The sequence below is a fragment of the Podarcis erhardii genome (genome assembly GCF_964252035.2).
Source record: "Podarcis erhardii genome assembly, chromosome: 12".
Taxonomy (NCBI): Eukaryota; Metazoa; Chordata; class Lepidosauria; order Squamata; family Lacertidae; genus Podarcis; species Podarcis erhardii.
The window spans coordinates 30062065-30083236 of NC_138513.1; the positions used below are offsets into that span (position 1 = coordinate 30062065).

Sequence of the window (21172 nt, forward strand, 5' to 3'; positions counted from 1 at the left end):
TGTGATTCCTAAATCATGGCAGTTCGTATAACCACAGCATATTTGGCTAGATGCTTTAATTTTTCCTCTTTGGAGATTGGAACCGGACTCTTGTTTTAGACAATGAAGTCATCTGAAACATTTATGACAAGCAGAGAATACAATACTTCAGTGTCTTAAGTAGTGGAGGTTTCCAGAAGACTTAAGCATAAGCCAACTGTCCTTGCATTCGTTTCCCTGAGTGCAATCCACTCAGTGCTGTTCAAATGTAAACTCAATAGGGTTTAGTGCGTAGCAGTTTAACTGTGTCCTTGCTTTCAAATGTTTGGGGAAACGGGCAAGAATTCGTTTTTCTTTTGGTTTGTTCAAAAAATGTTGTAAAAGCCCATTATTACATTGTTTCTGTGTGTGTTTAAAAAGACGCACACACACACACACAAACTCCACTTATACAGTGGTACCTCGGGTTAAGTACTTAATTCGTTCCAGAGGTACGTTCTTAACCTGAAACTGTTCTCAACCTGAAGCACCACTTTAGCTAATGGGGCCTCCTGCTGCCACCGCGCCGCTGGAGCACAATTTCTGTTCTTATCCTGAAACAAAGTTCTTAACCTGAAGCACTATTTCTGGGTTAGCGGAGTCTGTAACCTGAAGTGTATGTAACCTTAAGCGTATGTAACCTGAGGTACCACTGTATATGCTATTATTGTGGTATTGATACCACAGACCAGTTTCAAGTCTATGGTAGCAAGATGATATCAATTGCCTTGCGTGCCCAGCTACAGAGTCCCCTTGCCCAGATGCACCTGACTAGAGAGGGCTAAATGAATTAACACTACAAATGTGATGCTCCCAGCCGACTGGGCTGCTGCATGCAAGGCCAGCCGAGATAAATAGGTGGGAAGTGAACCTGAGTGAAGCCTGCTTCAGCCAGGTCTGCTCCCCAAGACCTGCCCCCCTGAGATGCCGCAAATTGGCCTACTTGAATCGAGGGTCCTCGCGGGAACCCATGGGCCCCCACACCATACGAGGAGACACAGCAACAGCCGCAAAGATGGCGTCGTGCAGCAAGGGGACTCGGGTTGTGCCACAACCACCGCTTACTGGGAAGGCAGTAAGCAGCCGTTTCTAAAACACCCCCCTCCAAACTGGCTACATCAAGCTGTCTCAATTACAGATGGTTCACTAAATCCTAAGGTCCAAGACTGCCAAGGATCGTCACCAACCTTATGTCTTCCAGATGTTCTGGGCTACAACTTCCATCAGCCCCAGCCAGCATCGCTGATGGGAGCTACAGCCCTGAACATCTGGAAGACACCAAGTTGGTGAAGGCTGGTTGAGGTTAGCCAAGGTTGAGGATACATATGTTTGTTATGCCAATGTCTGTGTTTCCCCATAATGCCATACAAACAGATGCTTTGGCACAGCCAGCACAACCTCTGAAGCTGCACTAACATCTGCCACTAACGTTTGAGCTTATAGATTTCCTTCACACCCAAGTAAAAACCGAAGAAAATAAGCTGAAGAGTTACCTTGCCAAAACACAAAGTTATCAGATTCAGCATGACATGCAGATATAGGTGGGTGATGGCTGACCTAAGAGGAAGGGAAAAGTTACCGTTACAGCTACAGGTTTTTGATTTTTTAAATGACTTCCATTCCTCTCTCGTGAATTATTTTAATCGTTTCCTTTTATTTCAAGCACAGCACTGACCACAAGGGGAGCTTGTAATAGCAAAACCAGCGTTGGATATGGATAACGAAACATGAAAAAAATGTTTTAAAAAAAACAACCCAGAAGAGCAGGTGTAAAGCGATTAATACTAATTTGTATTCCCTTCCCATTTGAATGGGAAGTTGATGAGGACTGTTATTTTTTAAAAAATAAATAATAAAAACAAATAAATGTCGGTATATAAACTGTCTTAAATCAAGTCACTTGTGAAAAAATAAAATCCAAAAAAATAAATAAATCCAAAAATAAAATAAAATAAAATAAAATAAAATAATGATGCAGGATACACAAATACCAGAAGAAGGCAGTTGAATGTCAAGTTTGGTTTCCAGTCAGAGCTATTGTTAGAGAGTGTTATTTAGTACAGGATAAGGATCAGGCCTGAGAAAAAGTGAAGTATTTCCTGTTGAGTAATAATGTGCCCTTTTGAAGTTCATTTCTGTCTCACCTTAGAGAAATATAGTCTCTAGACTGAGAAGTGTTTAATCGGGTTGGAGTGGTTTACGGAAATTTGCTACAGATTTAAATAACGGAAAAGAAACAGTAACATTTCTGAGCTACAAGAAACAGCATAATGTAACCATACAAGCTAACATAACCATCTATTTATACTGTAGTCATTTAAAATATAATTAATTTTGCTTTTCACTTTAAAGTGGAGCCTGTGCTGCTTTGTATCAAGTTTATGTATAGTTACTGCCAGGAAACTAAGGGATATAATTCACTTGGCATCTGGATACACAGGGCAGTGGTAAAAGTAAAATATTTTAGCAAGTGTAAAGAAAACACTAAGGTGCAAGGCACCCACTCTAAAATAAATATATGGATTTGGAGGTGGTTCCTCAAAGTAACCATGCTATTCCACAGCTTTCAACAATCTCAGTTCAAGCTATGTATGCATGCAAAAGTCAACTGAAGCAATTCAGTATAAAATTAACCTCCTGCCACATAATCAGAATGAGCAAATTTTTCAGCCTGGACCACAACAGAAAAGTAGTACCTGTTCAGCAAAAAACTGAAAGCCTTTATCTTCTCGGATACATTCGTAGGTTTCTCCAAGCACAGGATTAAAAGGCTTACTTCCAGCTCTGTAGTAACTGGATGCATAAGCAGATACAGCAAAAGCAGCCACATATACCTAAAAAGCAGAAGACATCATATTATGTTGGTCATTAATAAAGGGGTATGTGTCATGTCTTGCTGCATTTTGATTTTTTAAAAAACCTGATTTTTTGGGGGGGGGATGTTCTGATGTCACGCTGACTGCAGGCACCATTTTTCTCTACTTTGCAATTTTAATATTTGCAGATATGTTTCCTGCAATCTGGAACAATATCTTTAGCATGGGAACATGACTCAGTATTTACAGAATGACACTAAAGTTCCTGAATTGCAATAGACTTTAAGAAGAAAACCAAAATTAAATGGCTATTTTGAACTAAATTCCATTGCAATGAATAAAATGACTACTGGATTTTTATTACGGTTTCATTCTCATTAAAAGCACAATAAGCATCTCCAGACCAATTCATAGAAACAGCAGAGGTAGACTCCCATGGCAAACTATGTCAAAGCTCTATCGAGGGCAGATGGAGCTGTCAGCGTGAATTTTTCTGAATTTAGCCAGAATGTTTGCTTCATGAAAGGGGTGCAAAAACAGTTTATTGTGCTTTTCATGGGGGGTCCAGGCACCCTGCAATCATAACACCACCAAATAGCTTCCAGAAGACAAATACAAAGAAACAGAGGGAAACTTGCTGGTTGTTTTTAAAGTGACAGTTTATACGTTACTGTATCCAACACACTCGGGATTCATCTCCATGGGTGGTGGGATGATGATGAGTAGTGAGAGAGAGAGGAGGGAGCAGACTGGGAAGGGGAGGGTGTCAGAAGCTGAAGAGGTAAGCAGGGTTTAGTGAGCTGGGAGAGTCTGTGGCAGAGAGATGTTCAGAATCCGAGGCAGAAGTTGAAGCAGGCGAGTGGGAAGAGGGAGGCCAAGAGGAAGAGATGAGTGAGGCTGGTGAAAAGTTATGGGTGTCTCCCCGTCCTGCTGTGCCAAGCTCCCCTCACCCCTAGTTTCCCAGAACCAGGAGAGAGATGAAAGGGAAGGAGCAGAGGCAGGCACACAGACACAGTCTCAGATTGCTTGGGAAAAGCCCTGGAGAGGAGGTAAAGGTAAAGGTAAAGGACCCCTGACCATTAAGTCCAGTTGCGGATGACTCTGGGGTTGCGGCGTTCGTCTTGCTTTACTGGCCAAGGGGGCCAGTGTACAGCTTCCGGGTCATGTAGTCAGCATGACTAAGCCACTTCTGGCGAACCAGAGCAGTGCACGGAAATGCCAGATAAATAGGTACCTGCCAGAGCGGTACCTATTTATCTACTTGCACTCTGATGTGCTTTCGAACTGCTAGGTGGGCAGGAGCTGGGACCAAACAACGGAAGCTCACCCCGTTGCGGGGATTCGAACCGCCAACCTTCCGATCGGGAAGCCCTGGGCTCAGTGATTTAGACCACAGTACCACCCGCGGACAAAGACAACTGTGGGAAGGCAGGAATCTCCAGTCTCTGCAACTGCTTCATAGGGGCAAGACCTACCGAAGAAGAGTTCCTGTGCTCATCTCCTTTTTCTTCTGGTAAAGCGTTAACGCCACTTACTTTGTGTGATTTACTGCTGGCCAGCTCGCTCCTGACAGCTGATGCACAAACCATTACATACCTGTGGACATGCAAAAGAGAACTCACTTTCCTTCTAGAGCTGCCGAGGGACCCTATTTCCTCTTACCATCCTCTCAAACAGGTTGGGCGTACGTGCCGCTTTATCCAACAACTCGCTGTACTCCAATTCCTCGCAGAGGCGCTGCAAAGTGTTCAGTGGTTCGTTCAGCTCCACTGGCATGGCCACCTTGGAGAGGTCTTTCCCGATGTTGTTCCGCAAAATGTTCCAGAGGCTGATGTTACTTGTGTTGGGACACGGAGCCGGCAGACACGTCCTCCGCTTGGAATGGCATTCCAAGCTGTCGTCGGGAACACTGTCTAGAAGACAGAGGCCAGGATTAAATTTGGCAACATCCCATGGTTAATATCCACACTTTTGCAGTAAAGGTAAGTTAAGTAAAGTTTGCAGTAGTTAAGTAAAGGTAAAGGGACCCCTGACCATTAGGTCCAGTCGTGGCTGACTCTGGGGTTGCGGCGCTCATCTCACTTTATTGGCCGAGGGAGCCGGCGTACAGCTTCCGGGTCATGTGGCCAGCATGACTAAGCCGAACCAGAGCAGCGCACAGAAACGCCATTTACCTTCCCGCCGGAGCTGTACCTATTTATCTACTTGCACTTTGACATGCTTTTGAACTGCTAGGTTGGCAGGAGCAGGGACCGAGCAATGGGAGCTCACCCTGTTGCGGGGATTCGAACCGCCGACCTTCTGATTGGCAAGTCCTAGGCTCTGTGGTTTAAGCCACAACGCCCAAGACCAACCAGCAAAGTTTCATAGCTGTGCAGGAATTTGAGACTCCTTGCACCAAATTAGCTCTCTATTCCCTCCCCCCATCTGTTTCCCTGAAACTGAATTGCTCCCCATTTTAAGCAAGTGTTTAATTTTGCCTGAATTGGGAAGATCATCTCTGTGTATTCAAGTAGGAAATTAGTTTTCAAATTCCAGCACCAACGATGCGCAACGTGGGACCAGTGCAGCTAATTGCCGGCCCAGAACCATGGAGAAGAATCCCAAAGGTGCCACATGTTTTATCAGCTATACTTTTTTTAAAAAAACAACAACAACAGCCTGCCACATTTTAAGCAGGACTTTTTATTCCAGGGAAAGCATATATGTTTGATAGCTATGGACCGTTCTGTTTGTTCTGCCTCCTTTGTGAAGAAAGAGAAAACAACAACCAGTAAATGTAGTGCATAAGAGCCAACTCCTTTTGGCCCCCCACCCATAAAATATTTGAGGGGGCCGGGCTTCCCCAAAGTTGTGTTAGAATTCCTGATCTATGATTGCTGTCATGGGATTTTTGTCTTTCACATGATGGTATGTGTTTTGACTCCACAGAGTGGGAAGTGACGGAAACAGGATGTTTGTGTTACTGTGTTCTGTGAAGTGGGACTCTTGTCCCTTGTTATTTTTCTCTTTGCTGTCTGATGATAGAGATAGAGGGAGCCATGTTGCAGTGCTCTGTGTGTGTTTATATGTAAATAAAGTAGATTAGCCAAAATGCTGAGTTGCTGAGGTCTGTTATGCAAGGTGCACAAACTCTGCCGGATCCCTAAGTGTGCCGGTGTTGGTTGGCATCGGTCCCTGTGATGTTCGGGCTGAAGAAAGCTTTTGAAGCTCCCAAACGATCGACCAGGAGGGAGGGAACATGCCAGTTGGGCATGTGTCTCTGCCAAAGCCCTACTCGAGTGTAGGCTGAACTCCTGACAAGTTGATGGGTATTGCCATTAAAATGTTGTGCATGTGCCAAGCCTTGTGATCCATGGGGGGGGGGGCTTACCTGCCCCGCCATATTTTACTGTAGTTGGCACCTCTCGATCAAGCGAAAGGGGAAAGAAATATCACTTCAGCAAGCACACAGCCTGGAATGGAAACACCTGGGCCCTGTGTGACAAAGGTGGGTAACTGCTGCATGCTTATTGGACTAAGGCCTTGGGGCACAATCCATCCCCACTTAAGTGATGTGCATTTGGAAGCAATGTCATGGGAGTCAATGGAGCTATGTTCCTCCCCCATCCTCTTTGACACTGTGTGCTGCAGCGCATCAGGCCATTACTAGGGATGAAGGATTTGTGCATGACTGTACAGGCTCCAAAGCCTATACAGAGGGGATGGGAAAGGGAGGGCAAGAACCTCTGAGCTCTGTGGTTCTTGTTTTTATTCAGATTATGTATTTTGCGCATTTGTATTGTGATTTTATGTTGTGAACCGCCCTGAGACCTGCGGGTATAGGGTGGTATATTATTATTATTATTATTATTATTATTATTATTATTATTATTATTATTTCTCTCCATGTACAGGTGGTTTCTCCTACATGGGGAGAGATCACTGTGTGCCATTTCACTGTTGCAAAAATAACCCTTTAAAAGGAAACACAATCCTGAACGTGTCTGCATCTTCATTTCTGCACTACAAGTTTCTGGTAAAGAGAAAGCAGAAACCCTCAGGACAGACGGCAAAGAAATTTGTAACTCCTACCGAGGGTTTGCCTTTCATTCTCTATGTCGTTACTTAGGTTGTCTTCGGAGATGTTATCACTCACATCACTGGCATATGAATCATCATCAGATACCTGAGGCGGAAGGAAATATGCTTTCATTCTGATTAAAAGGAACATGCAGAACAACACCACAGTATTTGGGAAACTGAAAAAGTGGATAAAAAGAGGTCATGAAGTTTGAAATGGATATTGCAACGACAAAACCCTGCTGTTAGGGACTCTACTTGTGCGTGTCAAGAGCAAAACAAAAGCATAAATACACATCCCTACGTTTAACACCCACCCACCCACAAATCTTTGTAACATTTGTCAGACAGACACAAGGCAAATAATATTTGAACATATGCTTTTTAAAAAAACAAAACAAAACAAACATGGTAACATCTATAAGCAGCATTTCCTGCAAACCCCTTCTCCCCCCTTTTCAAGCTGCTTTTTAAACCTAGCAGTGATAAATAATTGTGTATTCTGAATGGTACATAACATGTCGCTTGCTGCCCTGGGTTTGCAATTAGTGTGCAGAGACGGTAAAGGTCAAACAGCTTTGAAAGAAGCGACATGAGACCATTGCTTCCGATGCCGGTGCCCAGACCTCGTTTTCTGAAGAGCTGGCAGACAGCAAGACTTCCTGAGCATCAAAAAACTCGGTGAGCGAATCTGTTATAGACAGCCGACTTTCGTTGGAAAGCTGGTGAACTAGACCCCTGTTCTCATCGTCCGAGTTTTCCTGCAAATGAGAGACAGAAAAGAACCTTGAGCGAAAGTGTCATTGTGCAGAACACAGAGGGAGTTGCCCTATGTCTACATTGACTGTCAGAGACTCTCAGGGGTCGCATCTCGGACCTTCTGCATTCAGAGTGGATGCCCTACCCTTGAGTTTCAGCCCCAAAGATACCAAAAGCCACATACAGTGGTACCTTGGGTTCTCAAACTTAATCCGTTCTGGAAGTCCGTTCCAAAACCAAAGCATTCCAAAACCAAGGTACGCTTTCCCATAGAAAGTAATGCAAAATGGATTAATCCATTCCAGACTTTTAAAAGCAACCCCTAAAACAGCAATTTAACATGAATTTTACTATCTAACGAGACCACTGATCCATAAAATGAAAGCAATAAACAATGTTTACACAATCAATCAATAGCTGAACTGAGTCCCACACAGTCACAAAAACAAAAAGGCAAAATAAATAGCAAAAACAGACAGGCCTCAGTGTAGCAGTCAAAACGGAAGTGTGGCACTCAAATTGGAAGCGTAACACTCAAAACAGAGCACGTTCGGCTTCCAAAAAAAGTTCGCAAACTGGAACACTTACTTCCAGGATTGCAGTGTTTGGGTTCTAAGTTGTTTGAGTACCGAGGCATTTGAGAACCAAGGTACCACTGTACTATTTGCTCAAACAAGCTTATAGGGTGAGCAGAGGAAGCAAGACAGCCCCAGCATTCTGTCACACTTCATAGGGCTCCATTTACTTTGTTTAAAAGTGCTGCTTGCTGCTTGTGGGGTCCACTAGTGATCTGGCAGAAGACACATTTCCCCATATGTAAAATCAAGCATAATAAAAAGAATGGCGGATGTGAACAGAGTATCCACTGTCACCGCAACCACAGAGAAACGTGGATTGGGGATAATTCAGACAGAAATTCCCAGGTGTCAAAAAAGGTTATTTACGTATGCTACTACTGTGGGCCCGTGTTTGATCAGCCCCAAAACGGAAAACAAGCGGGGTCCCAACTAAAGAAGAACGCCAACTTAAGTTGATGGAATATGCGCAGCTTGCGAACTTAACGTATAGAATAAGAGAACAAGAAGAACATAAGGGAATACTGGAAAATGTTTATTAAATATATGGGGGAAATTGTGTACACCTGAAAACGTTGGCAGCATTAAGATAAATTCAACAGTGTAAATGAGTTTTGAAGGATGTAATAATGGAATATGTAAAATATGCAGGGATTTATGATATGCAAAATGAACCATGGAAAGAGAAAAAGGGAAGCCATTGATATTTTAAGGATGTTAATGAGTACAGTGGTACCTCAGGTTACAGACGCTTCAGGTTACAGACTCCGCTAACCCAGAAATAGTGCTTCAGATTAAGAACTTTGCTTCAGGATGAGAACAGGTTAAGAACAGTTTCAGGTTAAGAATGGACCTCCGGAACAAATTAAGTACCGTATTTTTCGTCCTACAGGGCGCACTGGCCCATAGGACGCACCTCGTTTTTTGGGGGTGGAAATGAATAAAAAAAATTTATTTCACCCCCCAGCCGCGGCTGCCGCCCCAAGTCCTTGCGGACACTCGCCCGAAGCACGGGGAGCCCTCCGGAGGGCTCCCCGTGTTTCGGGCGGCAGGCTGCTGCCCCAAGCCTCACGCGCCTGGCGGGACCTCCCGCCAGGCGCGCAAGGCTTGCGGACACTCACCCGAAGCACGGGGTGCCCTCCGGAGGGCGCCCCGTGCTTCGGGCTGCAGGCTGCTGCCCGCAAGACTTGTGAGCCTGCGGGAACTCCCGCAGGGCTTGCGGATAGTTTCCTGAAGCCTGGAGTGCGAGAGGGGTTGGTGCGCACCGATGCCTCTCGCTCTCCAGGCTTCAGCGAAAGCCTGCATTCTCCCCATAGGACGCACACACATTTCCCCTTCATTTTTGGAGGGGAAAAAGTGCGTCCTATGGGGCGAAAAATACGGTACTTTACCCGAGGTACCACTGTATTCTAAATTGTAAAACAGAAATTTAAATAAATCTATCATCTATCTATCTATCTATGAGAGAAACATGGAGACGTTGGGAAGGGAAGAGAAACCCCATGCTGCCAAACCTCATATGGAGAAAAGAACAGTGACCAGGAGCCTTAGATTGTTACTGGAAAAACTGAAGTACAGGCTGCAAAACAGGGGTAGCTAATCTGTTGCTCTCCAGATGTGGGGCTCCAACTCACATCAGTCTCGGCTAGCATTGCCAAACGCCAGCATCTGGAAAGCAGCACCTTGGATACTCCCTGCAGTAAAAAGAACTGAGGGCAGCATGCACTTTAGAAAGGACACAAGGAGCAAAAGCACAGAAGGATTCAGCAAAATGTCAAATAAAGACAAGCATTATGTACTTCGTATAATTCTTTTCTGCCCTCACATCTTGTTTTGCACTGCCTGAAAGACAGTTGCTAGAACGCTCCTTATCAGCTTGTTCTTCCCCACAATAAATCAACAGGCTTAAGCTCTGACTAAGATGACTTTCAAGCTATTACTACTGGTTTTTTTAATGGATGAGACACAGTCATACGTACGGCAAGTTTGGATCGAAGAGTTAAAGCAGATTGTGCAACAAACCTGCTTTGAGAAATGGGGTTTTTGTGTTAGGTTAGTGGGAATGTGCACTGGGAAGTATGAGAAAACAATTGCTTGATGCAAATGTCCTACAAACTCCCCACAAGCAAATCAGAATAAATGCTTGATGAACAACAGGCTCTGAATAACTTTCTGCACGTCCCTTGTGAAAATAAAGCAGGACAGGAAAGTGGTAGTGCCCCCGACACTTCATCAAATCAGGCCAATTGCTTGGTTTTACAAAACAAAAAGGAAAAAAAGGAGAGGAGAGAGCTCCCATTTTAATCATTTTTAAAATCAATACCCCTCTATACACTTGTGTTGACTTGTCGAAATGCAGTATCAGCAAGCATGGCTGATGGTTGGGGATGATGGGAGCTGTAATCTAACATTTGCATGGGGAAGGCTACTTCATAATTTCATTTTACACAGACTGGGATCCAAGGGATCTGTCGGAAGTCCCTTCCAACTCTACAATTCTGTGGTGCATTTTATAGATTTTGTCTGGGAAGTAAGCAGCACACTTGGCTAATTGAAACTGACATCCTTAGCTTATCCACAAGCTTATCTGTAATGTGTTTTTTCTATTAAAAAAAGGCATTTACAAGAGTGTTTTCCACTCAACAGCTTTGCTGTTTTAGTTCTGATAATTTGGGCACTTAACTATCAAGAGCTATTTGATGTGTCAGGCCTTGGCACTACACATATTATTAAAATAACTCATTAAAGTCAACTGCACGTGGAACACTCGTCTCCATGAGCCTTAGCTACATCACTGATAGTTTTTTGTGGGCTTTCAAGTAAGTTACTAGGATTCTTGGATTTGGCCCTATGCAAGAGAAGCTCAGCATCAATAAGTAAGAAAGTAAATAGGTAAAGGACCCCTGCACAGTTAAGTCCCGTCAAAGGCGACAACCAGGTTGTGGCGCTCATCTCACTTTCAGGCCGAGGGAGCTGGCGTTTGTCCACAGACAGATTACGGGTCATGTGGCCAGCATTACTAAACCGCTTATGGCGCAACGGAACACTGTGACGGAAACCAGAGCTCACAGAAACTCTGCTTACCTTCCCGCTGCAGCGGTACCTATTTATCTACTTGCACTAGTGTGCTTTTGAACTGCTAGGTTTACCTTTATCAATAAATACACCATGATGGATCAAAGCATTCATGAAAGGAGAAGAGGTGCTGTTACCAAAGTAGGATGGGTAAAAACATTTGTTTCTTGTTTGTTTGACAATGTCTAAAGCTTAATATGGTTCTATTTAATGGGAAAATCAAGCAACCAATAGATTTGGTGTAATGCAATACATAGCAGTTACAGCCACGATTATGCCATAGAAAACATCACTACAACTCCTCATTTTTCCATTTCTTCACTGTTTGTGACCCAAAGGTTCTGGGGAAGGTATCCATATGATAGCCCAGCTGTTCACAAAACAAACAAACAAACACACAACTCCCAGTATTAAACCTCAGCCCCATCATGTAAAAAGATTTCATGTCCCATTCACTGCTGCCATTTATATCCAGACTCAATGCAAAGAGGCTTTCCATGGGGGGGAAAGGACACCACAAATAGTTGTTGTGAGGTGCTCTATGCTTTATTGCAAGGGCAAGAAGCCTGTGGATCTCCATGTTGAAAGAGTACAACTCTCTTCATCCTTGACCATAGGCGGGGCGGGTTGGAGTTGGAGTCCAACTAGATCTGGAGAACCCATAAGCTCCCTACTCCTGCTTTACAACCACTAGAAGAGGGGTCTGGGGCGTAGGCAAGTTAAATTCTCACCAATGGCCTTCCTCAATCTGCTGCTCTCCAGATGTTTTGTACTATTATCAGTCCTAGCCAAAAAGGCCATTGACCAGGGATGGTGGGGTTATAGTCCAAAACATCTGGAGGGTTCTAGGTAATGCAAGACTGGCACAGTGGAACCTCGGTTTTCGAGCACCTCGGAAGCCAAATGATTTGAAACCTGAATGCCGAAAACCTGGAAGTAATTGCTTCCGTTTTCGAACGCGCCTCAGAAGTCGAACGGCTTCCGAGGCGCATTTTTCATTTCCCCCCATTGACTTTGCAGCTAGCCAATTGCTCCTCGGGTTTTCAAACGTTTCAGAAGTCGAACGGTTTTCCAGAATGGAAAACCGAGGTTCCGCTGTATAGGATGAGAAACAAACGATGTAAAGAAGTTGCATTTAATGATCCAGCACTGGGATTCTTTCACATTTTCTGTGCATCAGACTCAACTTCTGCAAAGCCAATGGTGAGGGGAGAAAAAAACAGAGAGGGAAGAATGGAAGTCTGCAAACAGTAAGAGCTTGTCACTTTATCACTTAGATGGTTAACAGTCCTGAACCAGAAGATTTTACAGAGCTAATGGAGCATCGGCAGACCAGCTCTGCCCTACCAGTGCAAGGGAAACTTCCTTGGCAGATGAGGCCTATTTCCTGAAGCTCTCTGCTTTCAACAGAGCTCAGTGGTGGTGCACTTTAAGCCACTGCCCAATATCCCTCAGGCTTTCAGTTCAAAACTGATGGGAGGCTAAAGTCCTGACGCTGCGCCTAAGAACATAGCTTGGCCGTTCCTGCAGCTCAAGGAAGACAACTAATCTTTAGCAATCAGAAATATATGGTTGTGAAGGATAATTCACCAACAACATTCCATCCAAAGCAGATCAATTGCATCTCTTGAAACTGAAAAATCAATGCATCCTCAAAGCCCATTTTGCAAAACCTGGGCTTGGAACATCGTATTACAAACTCTAATATAAATATAATGTCATATGGTTCAGCTGCAAAATGAAATACATCCAGACCAAGGGTGGGCTAAAGTTTACCGGCTTCTCTAAAAGTAATTGAGCATTGTCTCTTCAAATGTCTTTTGCAGGCATGCATTATGAAAATAACGGATTAAAAAAAAACCAGCCACTGTTGGTAACATCTTTTAATTCTAAACTGTGAACTCCCACTTCTTCCCCTCCAGCCTCACTGCAACCTCAATACCTAAAGGATCGTCTCTTTTCCCACTTAGTCTATGCGCTTGTCATCTGAGACACACCCTTTTGCTGTGTCCAAAATAAGTATGGAGAATGGGTGACTAGAGAATATGCTTTCTCTGTCTTTTCAATGAGCTTCCCAGATAGGAATGCCTAGGGTCTACTTTACTATGATTTCAGGGCTGCGTAAAAATGTTTTTAGCATCCTGGGCAGCTTCAGTGATATTGTTATTACAGTCACTCAATCTACCTTCCCAGGTAGGGCTGGGAAAGACTCCTGCTGGAGAGCTTCTGCCAGTCAGTGTAGACAACAATGAACTACATGGACCATTGGTCTGACTCTGTATGTGGCAGTTTCCTATGTTAATATGTTTTATCATGCTTTGGTGTATTAAAAATATTGTACATTATTTTGATACGTCTTTATTTTTAAAAAAATTATAAATTGATATACAAGTCTAATAAATCAAATCACTTGCTCAGAACTGGTGAAATCTATGCCCATCATCCTGATCAACAATCAAAGCAGGTTCTGGAATTGCCATTTTGATGACAACATCACACAGACAGCCACTAAAAAGTGAGCAAACAGTTGTTCTCCTGCCTGTTTCTTTTGAACATTCACAAACGCCACTTTAAAAATAAAATAAAAAATGGAACATTAGCAGAGTTTCTGCAAATGAAGAAGCTAGTGCAAATCCTTCCATCTTTTTTAAACTTTTCATCAGGTTGAGCCCTATTTTCCACCTCTCTTCTCTTCACGCACCTCCATTATAATTCTTTATGGATAGTGCTGTTTTAACAAGATGTGTTTTGTTTTTAAAAGATTTTAAAATTCGCACGAAATCAAAGAAGCATTTTGGCACGAATCTAAAAAATATATATTTAAAGAATTAACTCATAGCTAAAATTGTGCCCTTGCGTGTATTTTTAGCCCCCCCCCCCCCCAAATATGGTTATGTTATGCCTACTACTGTGGACAGAAAGTAGTGGGTGTGTAAGAACACACAAAGCATGATATTCAGAGTGTGGAAAAGATGCCCATGGGAAGCCCACAAGCTGAACTTGAGCACAATGGTAATCCCACCCTTGTTATTTCCAGCAACTAGCATTCAAAGACATCACCACAGCCACTATTGACAGCAGCCATTAGGGCTAGCACCATTGATCGTTTTGTCCTCCATGAATTTGTATAATCCTCTTTTAAAACCATCTATCTAAGTTAGCGGCTGTCACAGCCCTTGCATGCATTCTCTGCTGCCTCTTGTGATTGTGGTGTTATTGTGAGTCTCTGTGTTATCAGCGAACAAAGTACATAGGAAGCACTACTATGTTCAAACAAGGTCATTAATTTTCGATCTTGCCTCCCTTCCAAATCATAAGACAGTACGTTCCAGAGTTTAATCGCGAGGTGCTCACCGGCACCACCTGTTTACTCAAAATGTCAGTCCATGTTAAATCAGCCTACCAATTTCTATCTGGCTTCTCAAAAAGTATTACATAAGACCAGACTAAGTTATTGTGCTAGTCAAAATTTAGAGAGCGTGTTGTAAGTAACACAGCCCCGGTTCCTTCATAGCCGCCATCTACCTGCTACGATTTATAAATATATTTCTGTTCAGCTTTATGGAAATCGCAGTTGCTAGTGCCAGAAAGACGTTCAAGCAAAGAGGTAAACTTGGCTACTGGCAGGGAGACTCTGCAGCTCCAGCGATGCTTTGCGATTTCACCTTATTCTTCCAAATATCAAGAACCTGGCATGGTGATCGCGAATTGGCATATTATAGCACCTTTCCCCCCCCAGTAGCTTTTGAGAGATGTGCTTTTCAGGCTGATGAGCAGTGTTGAAATATTCTACTTTGGCTATTTACAAAACAGAATGCAAGTTGTGTCTCATGACACATGGGGTGTGTGTGTGTGAGCACGCGCAAAAGCTGTAATGGAAGGAACTATAGAAAACTAGTTAGAGACACAAAACTGTTCAGCGACACCAAAGAAAACGACAGGACAACTTTTTCTAACAAAACTCTAGCAGCGGAAGGGAAGCAACGAGGCTGTCAGCAAAAAACACTGAAAACATGCTTGGGAATAAAACTGTTCTATGCGAAGTATGCACAATAATTCATGTCGCAACAGATGAGTCACAAGCACAGGAAAATGAGCAGCTGAATGGGGTGGGAAAAGAAGCAGGGCATTGGTCGGGCTGAGGTGGGGGAGAGAAGCAGCAGGCAGCTTTGCAGAAGGACAGGGAATCTATACCCACCTTTGCCAAACCAGGGCAGAAAAATCTATACCCACCTTTGCCAAATCAGGGCTGGATTTTGCATTAGCTGCTGAATCAAGAAGCACAGATTCGGCATGTATTCTGCGTAACCGGTCTTTAAGATCTGTGTTTTGTGCTATGGCCTGAAATGTTTAAGACAAAAAAAAAAAAGTACATTTGGGCTATTAAGGTGTCTCAGCTGATCTTATATGGTTGCCTTTATGGTTCAAAACACAGTCTCGATATTTGAAAGGGAAAAACAACCACCCCACATGGGTCTTTTTGCACCATCAGTTAATTCAAATAGTTTCTCCTTTCCTCTAAAGTAAAGAGTAGATTTAGGTGACGGGGAGTTGCACTCTTTAGCTGCTTAGAAACTTACTGTGCTATATATTTTATACTAATTTCTAGAAACAAAAAGTGTGGTTAACATTGGGCTTAAATGAAACTATTGTATTCCTACTGCACACTGTAACATTTAAAGTGGTTCTTGTGTGCCCGGATTCACCTGAAGACATTGAAGTTCACCTTTGGAATGTACGAAGGTAGGAGACGTAGCAAGTGACTTCAGATAAGGCCCTTCATTAGATACTTGGTAAATATATATATACTATTTTCTGGGTTATATCTTCGTCTCAAACCATTGCAACACCCATTTCCTCACATTCCTTGGCTTCCTTAGAACGGAATATGACTAACTACTTTGGAATTTACATTGGTTATTTATTTTCTACACAGGGTTCTCTGTTGCAGATCACCACACACCAAATAACCAAACATCTACCAGCGAGCGCTTACCGTGCTTTGCATTAGAAAACTGTAATGGGCATTATAGCGTCTGGGTGAAAATGTCACTTACAAGGTGACTTTTCTCCTGTCAGTCTTCAAATTTAGACCAGTTAAAGGAGACTGGAGAAGACAATGGGTTAAAAGCGTAAGGCCTACTAATGTCTAAACCACCCCTGCTTCCATAGAAAAGTTCTAGTGGCCCTGGCATGTAGCCAAACCCATTACAAAGCCCGTGAAAGACAGGAAAAGCACTCTCAGATGGTAATAACAAACTGACATTAAAAGTGAGTTATGAATAACCAGGGCAAGATCAAACATGCCTCTTCAGCAAGTGGGAGTAAACACTTGCTTTCCTCAAACAGAATATGTTTTTTAGGGCAAGCATGACGAATCACTTGAGAATTTATATTTTTAAATTATTCTACTTAGCTTTAAAAAAGAAAGAAAGACATATTTTGAATGAAACTAAGGGCTCGCCCACACTTCTGCTTCTGGATAAGTAGTGTTAATTCAGTTGGCTAGAGATTAATGCTGATCATGCCAAGGTTGTAGGTTTGATCCCTGTACGGGGCAGCTGCAGGGGGTTGGACTAGATGATCCCCGGAGTCCCTTTCTACTCTAGGATTCTATGAGTGGCAGCCAATGTAGTTCTATGAGTAGGTACAAGCGGTTTTGCCTTTCCCCCAGAAAGCCTGCTCTTTAGTGCTAAATCGAAACCAACAGCAACCCACAGAAGACCTGGTTGCCATTTGCTCCGATTCAACGAAAAACCAGGGGTTTCCCCAGGGAGAAGCAGCGGGTCAACCAGAAGTGTGGATTCTGAAATGCACTTGCAAATGCCATGAATTCTACGGGTGGGACTTTGTCCCCAGAATGACAAATGTCCTGAGATCTTCAGAGCTAGTGAAGGAATGGGTTTCCCAAACCCATAACTGACTAAAGGCAGTTTGAAACTGCACCAAAATCCCTATTTTTCCTTAGCTAAAATCCATTAACTTGAGCTCTGAGACAATGTATAAACAAAAACCCGGCTGTGCTGAGAGCCCTCTCCTTGATCAGTTTGTGACAGCGGGGATGACTGCACCAGCAGAACAGAGAAGACACATCCATGCCTTATCTTATGTGCTGACCACAAAAGACGCACAGACCGAAGTCCGGGAACAATGCCAGAAGCGTGTTCCCAGAGATGATGACCTCTTCCTCCAAGATAAGAGTAGGAAGAGGAAGATCCTTTTATGGTCAGACGTACAGGAAGGGATTCCCTTTTATGGTTAAGAATACCAGAGCAAGAACATATGTGATGTCAACCTGCGTACATAGGCTGACGTGGTTGGATTTATATGGGAAGGAGGGAGAGGGTGCCTGGAGGATATATATACTGCATGAAACTTGTCATTTCTGTGGACTTGCTGTGGACTTGATCACGCAATCCGGAGAGAATAAACTCTTTCTTGGAATCAACCTCGGTGTCATTCGACTTCCTTCCTCCTGAGCAACGCAGACCCAATCGGTGAACTCACATAAGGCTACACTAGGATGATCTCAACTTGATGGAAAAGTTGAAAACATCTGAATTTTCAAAGTCTGTATACGTCTGCTCCTCCTTTATTGATAAAATCAGGTGAGGCAAAAATTGGTTAATTAAGACTTTTGCTCTGATCTTTAGGGGGTCATTTCTAGCACAATCCCAAATGCATCTAGATAAAAAGGTACCAGTTCCCTTTAGGCTTGGAACTTAACTGTAATATCAAGTTGTTGTTGTTTTAAAAAATAAGCCAAAGGCCTCCTGATCCCTGGATTTTCATTGGTACTCCAGTGCATGGGGAGGTAAATTTTAATCCCACTTGATGAAAAGTGACCCACGTGCTGCAAGAGGCAATGGGAAAAACTCCCATTGGCACCAGGAAGACCTTCAGACTCACTGCCACAACAGGATCATAACAGCAGGGTCCTGGCTGAGGAGAGGAGGGTTAAACCTTTTCTCCCTGGGCACTAGTCCTGATGCAAATCACTCCTCCCCCCCACAAATTAATTAAAAAAAAACAACATGTTGTGGCTGCAAGCCATGCTATTATCCAATGTGTAGTCCTAAAATCCCCTGGGCTCTCAAGTTGGTCAGTTTAGGACCTGGCAACCTTAAATGGCCCATTAATGTGGTCTGATCTATATTCAGCTACAGACTAATCTTAGCTCAGGGGAAATGTGTCAGAGGCTGGATCCCAGGGTGGAGTCAAATGTGGGCATCTCTCACCTTCACAAGCACCATCCCTATCAATCTGTCTCAACAAGAACACCCCCTTGATCCACCATGTACTCCCGTGGTTCCCAATGTGGGGCACACGCTCCACAGAGGGGCAATTTGATTGGGGGGAGGCAATTCGAGAATGAGTTATTAACAGTTAATGGTCTTTTAGGCTTCCTCCATGTGAATAGGAGTTCACTTTTTGAATAATAAGAATTATTATTATTATCATCAGGCCCCTGCTTTTCCTTTCTCTCAGTAGCCTGAAGGGAGTTGAGTCCTGGTGGCTGGATGGAAAGCATTCCACTCATGGGTCAGAGGATCCCCATCTTGTCTCCATATTTTATTTTATTTTTGAGATAGTTGGAGATGCTCCGTACTCTTCTCAAGATAATAAATTTCACTCTTTCGCCCACTCTATCTCATGTCCCATCTTTAGGCACTTTTACATATACAGAATGAAATTTCAAAGGAACTCGATGTTGCTATTAAAGAAGCGGCAAAGGAAAATGCCATGGCATTTGTTGTTCCAGGCTTTTAATAACCTTAGATGTCAAGAAGAAGATATGAATGTGGAGGCAATGCTGAAGCCCTCCTTTAACACTTGTAAATCAAGATACCGCATTCTTCTATCAATATCCGCCCCTGCCCCCCAGACACACACAATTTAAAATATGTTTTAAAATCTGTCAAAACTGTCCAGCAGTGAACAGGGACTTTGGCTCCCTGGCTGGTGCCAGTTCTATTTACTGAACTGTGATAGTTCTTTGGGGAGAAAGAGCTAAAAGTACACCTAACATTTACCAGAGTATTAGAATTATTGAGCGCCCAACATGAAACCCAACACACTCCATTTCCCTGAGCAAAATCACAGCCCTTCCTTCGAAACCAGTCAGTAGTTAAGGGGGATGGGTCTCCTTCCCTATGCATCCATTTCTCATCAGGCATCAAATCTTCACTATGTGGCTGGGAATAATGCCAGAGGACCACTTTCATTAACTGCTTTTGAATTGTATCCTCTTGTTCCTGGGGGCATTTGGCAGGGTCAACCGTGTTTACACCTTTTTTGCCAAGCACTTCCTCCCTAGCATTTCCTGGAGACGTTTAGCTGTAGTCAATATTTCTTCTAGGAATACATCCAGGTGTTTCAAGGCCATTTCTTGTCTGTGACTTGTCAGACCAAACACTGTCTGCATGTGTTTACATGGCCAAAAAACAAGCTGCAATAAGGCGCGTTCAGCAGCTTGAAACAGTATTCCAAGGCCAGTTTTGGACTCCCAAACCACTTCGGAGGTAAACCATTGTTGACGGTAACTGATCTGGTCGCACTGACAAGCTATAGCTACTATGAACCAAGGAGAAAGGAAAGAATAGGAGTGCACTTTGGGTATGTTTGTGTGCAGGGTAGAGTGTTCAGGATCAGCACCAACAGGTATCTGGCAAGGTTTCCAGTTACTACTGTCTCAATAACGGCAGACTTTGTTTGTGAAAGAGTAAGAGAAGGAAGAATACAATACTCTTTTCTGAGATAAGAAAGAAAAGGAAGGTGCTCATCTTCCCTCCCATTATGTTTGGACAGAGAAAAACAAACCAACAAAATCCCCTTGACCGAGTGTCTTAAATAGACAGCACCAAACACCAAGTGTTAAAACATTCAGGAAAAACATGTGGTATGAAACAACATTTACTGGTAGGACTTCATCACTGTGCCTCGTGGCTGTGAATTCCATTAAGTTACATGACGTGTTGCAGGAAAAAATGTCTGCAGTATTGCTTCATAACACTGCCTGAACTCATTTTTCTTGTACAGAAAGGCGCAGGAGAGAGGAAATAACTCCAGAGCATGTCCGACTGCAACAAATGGAGGGAAGAGAGTGATAACTGCTCGGGGTTTGAAATCCACCCATGCCTTGTGCCTGCTTTGTTGTCCGGAGAATATTCTCACCTCACATCACTAGTTGTCCTAGGGCCTAGGCAAATCATATCTAGTTCCACGTTCACTGTTGCTCCTCTCTACAGACATAATGCTCCTGATCTTAGAAGCTCAATTTAGCTATTATGGCTGACAGAATCTACCTATGGGTGGAGCTTTAGTAGAGAAGCTTTTGATAAGACAGAGCAGAAAGAAGTTTCTTAATAAGTCTGTGTGGGACTTGCAGCATTCCTGCTTTGGGGGAGAAACCATCTGCCACTGACAACCCCTGTGCATTTTGCTGGTTCAGGCACAAATATCAGCTTGCCAAGGCTGGGCAGAGCTGAAATGAGAAACAGGCAGCTGAAAGGTTGTACTTCCAACAGAGTTCCGTAAAAAATGGCTGAATAGTTTGGCACAGCCTGAGTTTTTATTCTAGGAAAATTTTTAAAGCTCTTCACAAAAGCCAAGGTATTGTATCCAGAACAAGAGTGTAAAGCAATCAAGAGCTGCAGGATGCAGAATATTTAAGCCAGACAAATGGGACGCAGCATTAGCACACGGTTACTGTGCCATGAATTTAATAGTACTGTGTTTTAAAATGATTTTATAATTCGATTTCGTGGGACCTTTGAAGAACAGTAATCTTCCTGTACATACAGTAACACTTTTATGCACTCTAGGGCTGTTTTTATTCCAGAAAGCGAGAAAATATTTAATGTTGCT

The 21172-nt window shown here is 43.3% G+C and overlaps 1 protein-coding gene across 5 annotated transcripts in view; it reads right to left on the reverse strand.

Annotated features, from left to right (window-relative positions):
- The window catches only part of OSBPL3 (oxysterol binding protein like 3), a 95895-nt gene that overhangs the window by 9432 nt on the left and 65291 nt on the right, over positions 1-21172 (reverse strand). For 3 of the 5 annotated variants that reach the window (XM_081881988.1, XM_081881990.1, XM_081881989.1), the window contains 6 exons: positions 15539-15646; positions 7523-7657; positions 6909-7002; positions 4497-4747; positions 2715-2852; positions 1512-1575 (listed from right to left, as the gene is read on the reverse strand). In XM_081881988.1, the coding sequence (XP_081738114.1) occupies positions 1512-1575; positions 2715-2852; positions 4497-4747; positions 6909-7002; positions 7523-7657; positions 15539-15646 (790 nt within the window). The remainder of the gene's footprint in view (positions 1-1511; positions 1576-2714; positions 2853-4496; positions 4748-6908; positions 7003-7522; positions 7658-15538; positions 15647-21172) is intronic. The other 2 variants (XM_081881991.1, XM_081881992.1) reach the window with 1 other exon arrangement.